Source organism: Stegodyphus dumicola, chromosome 8 (genome assembly GCF_044657685.1).
Source record: "Stegodyphus dumicola isolate Sdum_Otavi_A_Nest chromosome 8, ASM4465768v1".
NCBI lineage: Eukaryota > Metazoa > Arthropoda > Arachnida > Araneae > Eresidae > Stegodyphus > Stegodyphus dumicola.
The window spans coordinates 80366212-80381511 of record NC_140775.1 but is presented as its reverse complement, the minus strand read 5'-3'; the positions used below and the strand labels follow the sequence as shown (position 1 = coordinate 80381511).

Below are 15300 nucleotides of genomic sequence, written 5' to 3'. Positions count from 1 at the left end.
TTTACCGTATTAAGTGACAGTTTGCTTATATTTTAAAATTAAAGTTTTTATCCTTAATTATTTTATTAATTTTAATATGAATAAAACGTCTATGCGTAATGGGGCGTGAAAAGTGGGTCTTTTGCTTCGCGCAAAGGAATACAGTCAAAAGTCTTTAATCCGGATTCCTCAAGACTTCGGCCATTCCGGATTATAGATCATCAATTTAAATCTGTTAAGATGGCATACAGAAATTTTAGAATTAAAAATATGAAACCGTAATTCATGAAATAAAGAGCAATTATGATCTAAACGGTATCAAAATTTAAAAAAAAAAAAAAAAAAAAAAAAAAAAAAAAAAAAAAAAAAAAAAAAAGCTTAATATTTATTTGTTTACTTTATCAAACATTTCTTTCAACGCGCACATGCATAAAGCATACATTACGCATAGTCGAAATTAGTTTCCTCCCCCTGCAGAGCAGCGTGAAATTGATAAACAGATTTCGGAATGGTTAGAGAAACAAAGGATATGCCTTTATCCATTTTTGCAGCAATTCCACTTTTTGTCTGATGGACATCGAAACATGCTTTCGCTTTATGGATCCTTTGGCAGCTCCAGAATCAGAAATTCTTTTTGACATAATCGAAAGTTCAAGCTTACTTTTATAAAATTGCTCTAACAGTCTGCAAAAAATAATAAGCCAGATGCAATTCGAAGATTAAGGAACAACGCAATCTGCAACATCAACTGAAATAGATAATTAGGTAATTTTAGCTTAGCTTATACCATCTATTATACATTAAACGCGCATGCGTAGAAAGTTTGTAGCTTTGAGGTCCGGATTATAGATTATTCCGGATTAAAGAACTGCACAGGAGTCCCTCAGTGTGTTGTATAAAAAAAGGTCCTTTACCATTACAAATTCCCCATGAAGCCATCTCTTCCTTTAGGCAGAAACTCTTGTTCCTTCTACCATAGTAATTTAATGTAACCAATACGGGTACTTCCGTATTGCTTAGGTTAGGTGATTTGAATATAGCAAAACACACAAGAGATATCCGACTAAGGGTTGAGATGCATTTCGTGGAGGACTTTCTAAAGGAAAAGAGCTTGTATTCATGTTACACATGGGCAAAAACACCAAAACTGACCATGAATACAGCCCGCTCTTTTGCGCTCAAATGATTCAGCAATTTAATCACTCGGCTACTGGTGCTGAATGGTTAGTTGCCACTGTTGCCAATTGGCAGTACTGGTGCCAAGTTCTATATTATATTTTCTAAGGGATTTGTTAGCTTGTATTTATAATGTTATTTATAACTGTTTATAGGTCTGCCTTCTTCTTCTTTTTTTTTTTTTTTGCCTTGAAAACGGCTGTTGTATTTTTATAATTTGTGGGATTGGAAAGGGCTTTTTTTTAACTGAGGTATTCAATCCCGCAAAGATTATAACAAGTAACAATATCTTTATCGTATTTATTAAGAAAATGCCCTCCTATAATTGACAAAAACATTCATTACGATAATCTTAGCAGTACTGTTTATTCAGGTTTATGAGGTTTTCCAGCTTTATGAGGTTGAAAATTATACACATATGTCGAAGATGAAGCAGATACCATAACAACTGCTTTTTTCTCCTCCCGGTCAGTGAATGAATGAATGCCTTAATTGCTTTTCTGGTCAAGAATGGGCTGAGGTCGGGTTGCTGGAATTTGCAGTTTCGCCAATAATGCCAAAAAAGGGGATGTCTTCTTGCTGGTCATTGAATGATTGACATGATTTAGCAAATTTTTAAACAAAAAGCTGGATGCAACGCAATCTATCGTTTTACACATTTTTTCCCCTTCCTTTCTCTTTGTTCAACAGTATTCATATATCACAGCATAAATTTTACAATATTACTTCTTGAAGTGGTAGTACTATATTCTACGGCAGACGCATACACTTTCTACTACATCCAGTGTTCTCAACTTAGGTTGACCTGAAGTATAGCTACAGCACACATTCAAAACAAAGCAATAAAAATTCCTACACAAAACCACCAAATTCACCATTATTATCCAGAAAATTATCTAGTATGTCTACCACCATCTATACCAAATAAAATCAACTTATTTGCAAGTTAAACTTGTTTATATTGCTAAAAATCATTGGATTTGTAATGCGAGCTGTTTTCATTTGTGCCCACTACTGTGTATTTCACTGTGATAAGCATCAACAAGCTTAGCTCACCAGTCTTCATATCTCTAGAATCTACTGCTAATTTCCTGCCAGTATGTTTATGATTAAAAAAGGATTCCTGAATTTCACATACTATTACTTTTGCTCATATAATATGTGAAATGTTCAAACATTTGTTAATTGCTGAAATAAAAATCCAGCTTGTAAATACAATATAGGTAGAAGTCAAAAAACAAAAATCAGCATTATATTTGCAAATTTTCACAGGATTAGTTTCAATGATTTTACCAAACTTTGGCAACTGAGGATGATGGTTCGGTAAAAACCATCGAAACTAGTCCTGTGAAAATTTGCAAATATAATGTTGACTTTTTGTTGTTTGACTTCTAAATTAATACCTATCATTACACCAAGATCACAATTATTCAAATTGGTACAGTTAACCCATGAGAATTACATCTGTTGGCATCAGAATTTTTCTTTTACATTCAGTATGCATATCTTTTTGATTTTGCATTATTATTTAACAGGACAGAAATTCCAATATCATCAACATCATCGAAATACTTTATTCTACTGCTCTTTTAGAAAGTGCATGAGTAATTAATATCGTCTGTCGCTGTGGTTACATTCCTATCTCTCGTTATTTTTTTATTTTATTTTATTTTTTTTTTAATATTACAAATGCTTTGAATATTTTTTAATATCATGACACCATCTGGCAGCAGACTGTGGAAAATTGCTAACATTCGGGCATCCTGACTAAAAAGTTGCCCTCAATTGTCGCTTTTTTTTTTTTTACACAAACATTGTTGGCAATACCCCAAAAATCTACATTTTGTGCGCACTATAATCACACTATAACAAGAGTTCTTAATGAATTTTTTCCAGTAAAGTTCTCTGTAGGTTGGGGAAAAGAAAAAAAAATAAAAGTTTATATTACATGTAGCTTCACGAGTTAATATCCAAGTTACCTGGTTTGTCTTCACCCAACTCATCTAGGTTACTAGCATGCCAAGACTTCAGCTGACTCATGTGTGTTGTTGTTGTATACAGTCTAACACGTTCTTTTTTTTTCTCTTCTTATAGTAGTACTTCTTCATCTTATTTGCCATCCACTCTTTTACTTCTTTCAGCATTAATGAGGCAAAAACTTTCAGTACTCTTTCTTTATTCTCAGCTTGAGTAATATGACTTTTCCTTGGCATTTGATGTTTTATTTCTCGGTGCGTGGTTTCCAAATAAGACAACATTTGATTTGCAGGGACTTATTTTCACTCCTTTGGGCTGAAAACACAAATTCTTCTTTTACTTGCAAATTCCTCAGATTTCCTTTCTGGTAATTTTCTTCCATCCATAGAGTTTAAACCTGCTTTATCAGAAGACCTTTTTTTCATATTCTTTCCTATCTGAATCATTTTTGGAAGATTTTTCACTGCTGCCAGATAAAACTTGTATAACTGTAGTTTCAGAATTAATTCGTTTTGGTTTAATAAATCGACAACAGAATTTGTACTAAGCTATTCTTTTTACCTCATTCAATATGAAACCTTAAAAATAACACTGGGGTTACTCATTTAAATTGTAAGAGCACTTTATAGCTTTGTGTTTATCATTGAAATTCTTGGTGTATGTGAGTGTTATCATATAACTAGCTATAATATTTAATTTAGATGTTCTATGATGTTGGCAACATTAAAATTGTCATGTTTACATGCTAGAGGCATGAGAATCTTTTCAAACTAAGTCTCTAAATTGAAATGATTGGTTTAAGTCAGTTTATTTGAAAATGAAACTAAGAAATTGATTGTTTGCATATATTTCTAATACAATAATGGTAACTGAAAATCTAGTTACAAATATTTTATGATAAAATCCATGTATCTGAAACTGCAAGTCCGCCCCTTCTGCGATTTACTATACACTTTCCTTTATATCATTCTATTAAAACCTGTTTTTTCAGTTCTTACTTTTCCTCATTTTTAAGCTGTTAAAATTTTAAATGAAATTTTCCTGCAAGTAACTGATGTTTTGATGGAAAAAAAAAGTGCTTTTTTCACATGTGTAATTTTCTTACTTTATGAAAGAAATATTTCTGCACATGTTTTACAAAACGAATTCAAGAACATCTTATCAAAATTAATTTTTAAACATTTAATACTTGCAAAATATAAATTTATTAGTGATGAAAGCATAAATGAATGAGTGCATGATACTTAATTAATCACACTATGTAAGAGAAACATCTACAAAAGTCGACTATTTTTTTACCAATTTTTTCCCCTTAAACTACCACTTTTTAAAACTTTCTAAATCAGGCATAAATAATATGGTCACAGAAATAAAATGACTATATCAGAATCTATAAAGCAATTAATATCTGATCACAGAAAGCATCATTTATATTATGTGATAATGAATTTCGATCATGTGGTTAAAAGGTTTGAGTTCAGACGGTAGTTATGACTTCACAACAGATATTATATAGCCATTTCTACTGTTTCTTGCTTCCATGTTTCAGCATACTGAATATATAACTCACCACCTGCTACTAAATCAAATCTTTAATCTCCATTAACCAGGTGGCCCAAATTAACAAAGTTAAAATATAAATGAAAATACTGTAGTTATGATTAGAAAATCAGATAATAAATATTCAGAATTTGACCTTACCTCCAGCCAGAAATTAGCCATATCCATTGTAGGAGGATGTTTATCTCCATGTCTAATAGCTTCAGTAATTAACTATAGTAAAAAATGACAGAAAAATTATTATCCGTAATATTTTATACAGATACATGTAAATTTGAAAAAAAGCATATTAAAGTTCCTTAACTGTTCAGATACAGTATTTCTGAATGCACAGTTTTTTAGAACTAAATAATTTAAACCAAATACTAATTCAATTGTTTTAACACATATGTGCATATATGAATATATTAAAATCCCCTTTGAAAAGAAATCCAGTTTTCTAAATATTAAGCCCATTTGCTACAAAATAGATCAAACATACAACAAAGGAATATGAACCAATTCATAGATAATAATCTCTACAGGTGAAGAGTTGAAAAAATTCTTTGAATTATTCACTGAAATTTTGGTTTTCTAGTTATTGCATGTTCTTGCATTACCACTTTATTCCACACTTATTATTTTATTGCCTCACTATTTTAATTAAGAATATGAAACAAATTTTAATTTGTTCAGAGAAGTTTTTAAGCAGTACGACGGGTAACAGCGTAATTGAAAATGATTATCATAGTGTAGTGACCTTCAAATTGTGTTCTACAGAACTCGCAAGTAACTACTTCGGATTATGCAAGACAAAAATCAAAAGAACATTTTAATACTATGTGGACTGCAGAGCTAAATGCTTAAGATACAAAAATAATACAGTCAAAAGTCTTTAATCCGGACTCGTCGGGACTTCGGCGATTCCGGATTATCGATCATCAGTTTAAATCTGGTAAGATGGCATGCAGAAATTATAAAATTAAAAATATGAAACCACAATTTATGAAATAAAGAACAATTACAATCTAAAGGGTACCAAAATTTACAAAAAAAAAAAAAAAAAAAGCTTAACATTTATGTGTTTACTTTATTAAACATTTCTTTCAATGTAAGTTATTTAACTTGCTTCGCTTTATGTGATCATACTTTCTCTTTAATTCTATAAACAGACATAATTTCTTGTTCAGTTACAAAGTTCCGCTGTTCAAGTCCTATAATTGCTGTGTCGAGAATACCGACTAATTTGTCAATCGAAATTTTTTCGTTTTCAATAACCTCTGTGTCACTTTCTTCACTATTGGAAGCGAATTATAATGACAAGGAATTTGATTTAAATTATATCAAAGACGGAGTATATTGAGATGAAATACTACATTTAGTAAGGAATTATAAGCCAAATAAAATAAAAACATCTGCCCTGAATGTAAGGATAGTGCTGACAGATCAACTTCCAATTCATTGCGTGCTGCGACGTCCCCCCCCCCGCAGAGCAGCGTGAAATTGATAAACAGATTTCGGAATAGTTAAGAGAAACAAAGGATATGCCTTTATCCATTTTTTGCAGCAATTCCACTTTTTGTTTGATGGACATTGAAATATACTTTTGCTTTGTAGATCCTTTGGCAGCTCCAGCATCGGAAATTCTATTTGATTTAATCGAAAGTTCAAGCTTACTTTTATAAAATTGCTCTAACAGTCTGCAAAAAATAATAAGCTGGATCCAATTCGAAGATTAAGGAACAACGCAATCTGCAACATTAACTAAAATAGATAATTAGATAATTTTAGCTTAGCTTATACCGTCCATTTTACATTAAACGTGCATGCTTAAACGTATTAGGCACATATGTAAAAGTATTACGCGCATGTTTAAATGCCTGTGCACATGCGTGAACGCATTTTGCGTTGACACATGCACGGAAAGTTTGTAGCTTTGAGGTCCGGATTATAGATCATTCCGGATTAACGACTTTTGATTGTACTTTCTAATTACGTGCACACTCAATTTAAAATTCAACAAAACTGTCATATATTTTTGTAAACAGGCGGCAATATGCTATTTTGCATATGCATACCAAACATATATTTGAGTACACTTTGTACAGTCAAAAGTCGTTAATTCGGACACCCATAATCCGGAATGATCTATAATCCGGACATCAAAGCTACAATCTTTCTGCGCATGCGTCGCGTTGACGCATGCGCGTAAGACCTTTACCGCTGCAAATTTGCGTGTGCGCGTGCGCAAAATACGTTTACGAATGCGCGTTTAATGTGTAACGGACGGGATAAGCTAAGCTAAAATAATCTAATTATCTATTTCAGTTAATGTTGCAGATTGCGTTGTTCCTTAATCTTCGAATTGGATCCAGCTTATTATTTTTTGCAGACTGTTAGAGCAATTTTATAAAAGTAAGCTTGAACTTTCGATTATGTCAAATAGAATTTCCTATATATATTTACTAATATGTAAAGGATATACAAAGCGAAAGTATCTTTCGGAATCCATTAAACAAAAAAATGGAATTGCTGCAAAAAATGGATAAAGGCATATTCTTTGTTTATATAAACTTTAACGTTTGTTTATCTAAACTTTGTTTATCTTTAACGCCGCAGCCGCGTGCAATGAATTGGAAGTTGATTTGTCAGCACTATCCTTATCTTAAGGGCAGATGTTTTTATTTTATTTGGCTTATAATTGATTACTCAATGTAGTATTTCATCTCGATGTACTCCGTCTTTGATATGATTTAAATCAAATGCCTCGTCATTATAATTCGCTTCTGATAGCGAAGAAAGTGACATAGGTTATTGAAAACAAAAAAATTTCGATTGACAAATTGGTCGGTATTCTCGACACAGCAATTATAGGACTTGAACAGCGGAACTTTGTAACTAAAGAAATTATGTCTGTTTAATAAAACTAAAGAGAAAATATTATCGCATAAAAAACGAAGCAACTGAAACAACTTACATTGAAGGAAATGTTTAATAAAGTAAACAAATAAATATTAAGCTTTTTTTTTGTAAATTTTGATACCCTTTAGATCATAATTGTTCTTTATTTCGTAAATTACGGTTTCATATTTTTACTTTTATAATTTCTGCATGCCATTTTACCAGATTTAAACTGATGATCTATAATCCGGAAAAATCGATAATCCGGAATCGCCGAAGTCCCGACGAGTCCGGATTAACGACTTTTGGACTGTATTTACACACTTTATTTAATCAACATAAAAAAGTTTCTTTCTTTTTACGATGCTTCTTTACACTTGTATTATTGTTTATGAGCAACAGGGCATAAGCTGTAAAAGCAGCCAAACACTTTTCACCAATTTATAAAGCCATCAATGAGTTGTGACCTTCTGTGGGTTGCAGATAATCAGAACGTACCAATTTTTTTATTTCCTAAAATATGAACTAGACCTGATTTTATAGATAGAAATGTGATGAAATAATTTTTTTAAAACATAAAATGTAGGCTTAGATTGATATATTTTCAATGCTTTTCTAAGGATACTAAGGATTCCATAAAATAATAAGGTATGCTTTCCCTGAGGTAATAAAATCTGAAGATCTATGAAAGATCGAAAGCAGCCATGGAAAGGTGAGGTAAAACAATTTCACATGTAAACTTGAAAAAACAAAATATCTGAACAAAAAATTTCACACTAACAAATAAGTTTCCAAAAATACATAGCACTGAAATTAACCAAGAATTTAAATAATGCAAAAAATGATAAATTTTGAAGAGTTTGTTGGAGTTTGTTTATTCGATGAAAAATATCTGCAAGTGAAATATGCTAAAATGCATATTGATTAAATTAAGATAAAAATTCATATATACATGTGACTGAAAGGCAGATATGATTCAGTTCTCACAATTTTTTTTTTTTTTTTTAAATTAAGATGTTTGCAAAAGATTTATGGATAACAGATATTTTCTTGATATAAGAAATAGTATTGGCAGAAATACTTAGCAGAATTGTATGTTATAAGTACTTTCCTTTGATCATGCATATAAAGAAAAAATGCTCAATCTATTATAAATAAACAGACATACAAAATTTGACGTCTCCATGCTAGTGTTCATGCTTGATGACATAGCATGTATACTTTTAAGTTATAAGCATGGAATGAAGGCCCTATAGCAGGGTTTTCCTAAACTTTTTTCAGTCACGACCAATCAGGACCCCATAATATTTTTAAAAAATTTTGTGGGACCACATACGTATTGTGCAAATCCTACACACACATGAGCAAAACACTCAATTTTTTCACTCGTATTGTAATATACTATTGCAGTTTTACGTCATTAACTTTAATTTCGGTACAATTCTGATATACGCCTAATTTCACCAAATGTGGCGATATGTGTTCTGTGGTGGTTTTAGGCGCGATTGCGTGTTGTATGGCAACCCTGCCGAGGTTGAAAAATCTTTCGCTGGAGCTCGTTGGTTTGCGTTATGCTCTGTGTCTGAGAAGACAGGAGGGAAAGATAAAATGGTGGAAGTTGTTGAATTGAAGTTCGGCAAAAGGAAATATCATCGTGGGCCATCCTGTTGAGGGGCAGTGGGTATTTGGAGGTGTGGATAGAGGGTCTCGGAGATTATTTTTAGTGGCTGTGCATGATAGAAGTAGGGATTTGTGATTTTATTTATTTGTGAACCATAGTATGAATTTTCTGGATAGTGTGTCTGGCTGTCATGTAAATACGATAGTGATTATGTGGCGGTATGTTAAAGGTGGTATGAGATTGGTATTTCTGCTGTTCGAAAAAGCATTAGTTCATGGTAAGTGCATTTTATTTTATTCTTGTTCTTATTTTGTTATTTGTTCATTGTTTTTTTACTATGAATTTCTGTTGTTATTTTGAATGGTTTGAAATTTATTTTAGTTTATTTTGTTGATTAGTGCATACTGTCTGGATTATGCAATTCATAGATGTTTTTTAAAGTTGAAACAGAATGCTGTGTACCTGGTATTCTTTGAAATTTATTGTTGTTAATTTATTAAAGCGAGGTGTGCGTAGTTCGTAGATTCATTCATTACCTAGATTGTGCCATTTGTAGATTTTTTTTATGTTAAAACACATCGCTGTGTACATGGATTCTTGTAAAATATTTTTGGTTAGAAACTTGACATTTTTGCTATCTAAATTTTTTGTTTTTGTTTCAGATTTTTAGCTTAAATTGTGCACTCAAAACGTGGTTTTTGCATGTGCGAAAACTGCATTTTTGGAGACATTTTAGACTTCAAGTTCGAAATGTAGACAAAAAATTCAGATAGTGATGATATGGCAGCGTCGAGTTTCTCACCAAAAATTTTTGGCGAGAAATTTGGCGACTTGAGGGTGCATATAAGAGTAGTTCCTTAATTTCTAATTTTAAGACATAGAACAAAGAGAAAATTTTAAATAAATAACAGATGAAATGACAGCATCATGTGCTAAAGCAAGGAAAATGAACGTTTATATTAGAAAAAGAATGCATTGAAACATTTTCGTGTTTGTCTATGTTTGTATTGTCTTATCTTTATCTAGTTTCAGATACATTGTGTAAAAATATTTGGTAACTGCAAAATTTTATAAAAATTTAAAGAAATATCAAAACTGCTAAAATTTTTGGCGACCCCCCCTGCTGCAGGTCCGACAACCTCCTTGGAGGTTGTGACCCATAGTTTAAGAAATCCTGCTCTATAGAAACGTTTCCCAAAGTGTGAGGGGGCCAATGTGAGGTTACTCTGAACCTTCTTTATTTATAGTAAATGGCAGCTCAACACAAACCAGTCTGTATATTTTGGCCATGTTTAGCTTTTTAAGACCCTCATTTTTCAAAGAAATCTTCCAGATTTTTTTAGGGTATAAAAGAAATTGTTTGAAAAGAAATTTCTATGTTTTTGGCTGTATGCTAATCTCCTTATTCTATGTTAGTTTTAAATTTTTACCTTGAAATCGTGCCCAAAATCAAACAGCGAAACCTAGGTGTGCCCAGACCGGGCTCACTGATAATCTACGACAACTGAGAGTCTGTATTCTGTGTTGCTCCACATCTCATCGGTCAGTTCATTGACAACAATACTCGTTTTAGCATTCTTTTCGAAGTTTTGTTCAATCAGTGTGCCACTTTGGGCACACCCACAGAATTAATAAAACGATAAGTGCTATCTTTATAAAATTTTACTTGTGTATTCCTCTAGGCCTAATTAAACTGCCTACCTTTTTTTTTTAAATCAAAACTCCAACTTTAAAAGGTAGCCTGCGGGAAAGGGTTAAGGGTACAAGGAACGTTTAAGTTTCCAAATTTTCTTCAACAAGTTGCAATTTTTCGAAATTTCATTTTGTATTCTCCAAAATAAAGAATAATGTAAGTGATCTATACATAAAACATTTTTTTAATTTTGGTGCAAGAGAACTATTGTTACTATTTCCACCTTCATATTTAGCTGAATGCAGATTTCATGCAATAAATGATTAGCTGCTATAAAAGAAAGAAAAAAAATCGATGGGATATAATAGTTTGGAGAGACTTGAGAACTAAAGTTAACTAAATGGAGCCTGACATAAAATCTCTTTGCAGCAAGCATCAAGCAAAAGGATCTCACTAAATGTAAATAATAAATAATCACTAATACTTAAAATAATATAGAAAAAAACTAAAATTATTTTGCACTTGGAATTTCAGTTCTTCATTATATATGTTTTGAAAGTTTACTCACAAGATTTCCTAGTGATTTCTTCCTAAAAAACCTATCATTTAAGTTTCTTTCATGAGCATTTCACTTCTTGAATATTAAAAATTATTAATATGCGAGGGGTAGCATAAGAATTTTTAGAGAGGTTTAGGTGGGGCATAGCACAAAGAAATGTTGGGAAACACTGCCTTTATAGATTCCGTTCCATGTTGTACACTTAAAAATTCTTGAAAGGATTACATTTTCAAATACAACTCAGCTTTCTAATTATGAAGTGCATTCCATATATATTTCCGCTAGTGATTTATAAATATAAGACATGCCTTCAGTAAGAACACTGAGACATTTCATCTAAAATGATCTTCCAGAACACAATGGATACCTCTGACTCAAGTAAACTGATATTTCTCTCCCACCCCAATCTTTTCTTAACGGTTTTAATAAATATACAAATTGCAGCCTTTAAGGACACATTTTATTGTATATTTCAACTATGCTTTATTTATATTTTCTTTATTTTATTATTACAATGATTATTTATTATGATTTAAAGCTATTTACCATGTTATCAGAGCACTTACATTCATCACTGTCATGGTTCTAATCTAAATCTCTCTAAACATAAAACTTGCACTTTTTCCTGAAATTTTATGCACTGCACATTTAAGTAGTTTCAGGTAAAAATCATGTGAGCTTACCCTCACTTTGAAGATACAAACTTCTAATAGCAATCAATCTGACCCTGCAAAGTCGGTTCTCTTACAAAGGTTCGACTGCACAAATGGACGGAATAATTCATTAACTAATATTCTGATAAGATATTATTATGAAAAATAATAGAGATAAAAAGTTTACAATTGAGTTCCCCTTGTGTTTTTTGGCGATTCTTTTTTGACACCAAGGCACAATTTCAAGACGGCTGAAACACAAAACTAAAATAAAAAGTCAAAGAATAGCACACTGATCTATTTTCACTTAAAAAAAAAATCAGAGTTAAAAAAACTCGGCATTTCACACTGTCTTTGTTTACGTACATATCGATCTATTCTCACTTAAAAAAAAATCAGGAAGCTAAAACCAAGTTGAAACCATCATGTTAATAGAAATGCGGTTTCATCACCAAAACTGAACAAAATGTTTTGTCAATCAAAGGGGCACCCAATTCTACACTAGAGCATAAAGTAACACAAAACCTTGGATACTTTTTAGTAACTACTATCAAAACATACATCGAATTATTTCCACTGCAATACTTATAAAAAGTCACACTTTAGAATGCTTCTATGCCTTCTAATATACTTTACTCAGCCCATAGTTACATTCCCTCATTCTGAGGATCCTTGGAGTACATTACTTACTTTGATTAAGGCAAGGCCAACTCATACTCAACTTATACTAAGGTATAAGTTGGCTTTGATTAAGGGAACTAAGAAATAACATAGTTAATGATGAAAATAAAATAATTTCTTTGGGGAGGGGGTTGTTCTTTTAGGAAAACAGTAGTAATTTGTACAGTATCTATTGTTGACATTTAAATTTTAACTACTTCACGTAACATATACATTTCGATAGTCAAATGAATCTAATACAAGTTATGCAAAAGATTATAAAACCATGGATATTAATAAATCTTTTATGCATGATAAAGTCTATTTAAAATTGTGCCTACAGCGCATTTCATACATTTAGACGGGTTTACAACAGCTTTCGAATCTAATGTAAACTGGGATGCAATTTTTTAAGATAATAAAAGCTAAATTATCCTACATATATAAAATGTCTAAAAAAATGCGAATTTGAGTACCCTTTCCACATATCCACGAACTTCATCACATCGAGGAAGAAATAGTTCGATTCTTTCATATTTAAATAATGCAGTTAGAGTTTTTTTTAATTTATTTATTCTTCCTAACGGTCCATCAATATTTTTAAGATTTCTATGTCGAGGTTTTACATTATATTTAACTCTGGGTACCAACTTCGCTATTTCCGCCATCACAAATTGAAAACAAACTTCTGGAACAGACAGACAGACAAAGTAGATGTCTTTTATTGCACCCGCTAAGTCTTCGCTCCGAAGTAATAAGGCTCCTCTAAACCTCTCTAAAAGGGAACGCGCTGCCAATTTTGGCGCGTTTCTCACACACACTGGCTGAATGTCTGCTGTTTTTTTAAAGATTCATTCATAAAGGCATTCAGCGCATATAAACTTTACTCCGATGGGAGCCTTTCTCCGATGGGTCGCTGCACCGATGGGTGAAAAATTAAGCATAGGTGCGAAGGAAAGGAACTTCGTACGAGTTCGAAAGGCCAGGAAGAAAAGATGGGACAAAATAAAATAAAAAAGTAAATGGCCCAAAAGGTAATGGAGAGAAAAAATATATTAATAATTTTTAAAAAAGGGGGCCTATAGAAAGAAAAGGAAAGGAAGTAAGAGAATTTTCTATGAGTGTAGTCAAATTAAATAGAGGTGTGTATAATGAGTGTGTTTAGTAAAGCTGAATAGATGTGAAGGTGGGGGGAAATCAATTATAAAATATAAATATTGGGGTCATATAAGTCTAGTATAAGTCTAGTTTAGAAGCCAACTTTTGCTATGACAGGAAAAGTAAAATTAAAAAATTTTAAATTAATTTTTTTAACATGAGAGACATAGTAACAAAAGACACGTAAGATCAAAATATATATAATATTAGGCAAAATTATATATTAACTAAAGTAACATCATCTGTTGCTGTTTCCAACATATTCATACACTGGTGTGCAAAACTTCAGCAACAATTTGGCCATAACTCCACAAATAATCATCTGAGAGACATTAAATTCAGAAATGAGAGACAGCATTTTGTATTTAAACGATGACAAAAGATGGAATCAAACAAACAAACAAAAAAAAAGGCTTTATTGAACTCATAGTATCGTTACACATGATTGTCTGCATAAGAGGAAAAACAACAAGCAGATGTTCTTTAGTATGGGATATGCCCTCCTGTTACTGCAAAGGTTGCTTCGCACCGTCGCTTCATACCCAACACACTGGCTATTATACCCAACACATACCCAACACACTGGCCATTCATACCCAACACACTGGCCATATTGTCTAACTAATCATGAGGTAAGAGTGTCAATTTTTCAATCAGCGTCTGTTCAGTTGTTGGGTGTTCCCCCGGAGGATGTAATCGGGCCACAAGGCGTCTTCCTAAAGCATCACACACATGTTCTATGGGATTTAAATCAGGGGAGTAAGGTAGCCAATCCATTACAGTGATATCTTCACTTTCCAGCATTTTCTGAAAAACAGGAGTCCGGTGTGGCTGTGTATTGTCATCCATAAAAACGAAATCTGCTCCAATGGCACCTCGGAACAGACGCACATGGGGAAGGATTACCTCCTAACAATAGCGATCTCCGGTTACAGAACCTCTGTCGAAAACGTGGAGCTCTGTCCGCCCGTGCAGCATAATGCTTCTCCAGACGAGAACTCCAGGACCACTGTAACGGTCTCTTTCCATGATGTTGCTGGGATGAAACCGCGTCCCACCTCTCTCCAAATCAACTGGCGTTGAGAATCTCTTGTAGCACGAAAACGACTCTCATCCGTAAAGAGGACAAAACTCCATTGATGAGATGTCCAAGTTTGTGCTCTTTGCATCACTCTAAACGGTGGCGCCGATGGCCAACTTTCAAACGGATGCAGCGTTTGAAACCTTCTGCAAAAGGCTACCTTCTGCGTCTGGATACGGAGACGTCTGGACACAGTTAACTGCGACACTTGTCGACTCGTTGCTGTTCACACTTGTTGAGCTATGGCGCTTGCTGACTGGTTTCGGGCTCCTTTTGCCTTCAGGACGATATATCGGTCATCCGCAGCAGTTGCTTTCCTGCGGTGGCAACCACCAACCTTTCTAAAATCTGTATCTATTGTTT

The 15300-nt window shown here is 32.8% G+C and overlaps 1 protein-coding gene across 1 annotated transcript in view; it reads right to left on the bottom strand.

Moving 5' to 3' along the window:
* Positions 1-13408, bottom strand: part of mRpL17 (mitochondrial ribosomal protein L17) — a 29706-nt gene extending 16298 nt beyond the window's left edge. The window contains exons 1-2 of the mRNA XM_035373468.2: positions 13175-13408; positions 4834-4905 (exon numbers count right to left, since the gene is read on the bottom strand). Coding sequence (XP_035229359.1) covers positions 4834-4905; positions 13175-13366 — 264 coding nt within the window. The 5' untranslated portion in view covers positions 13367-13408. The remainder of the gene's footprint in view (positions 1-4833; positions 4906-13174) is intronic.
* Positions 13409-15300: the final 1892 nt, after the last annotated feature.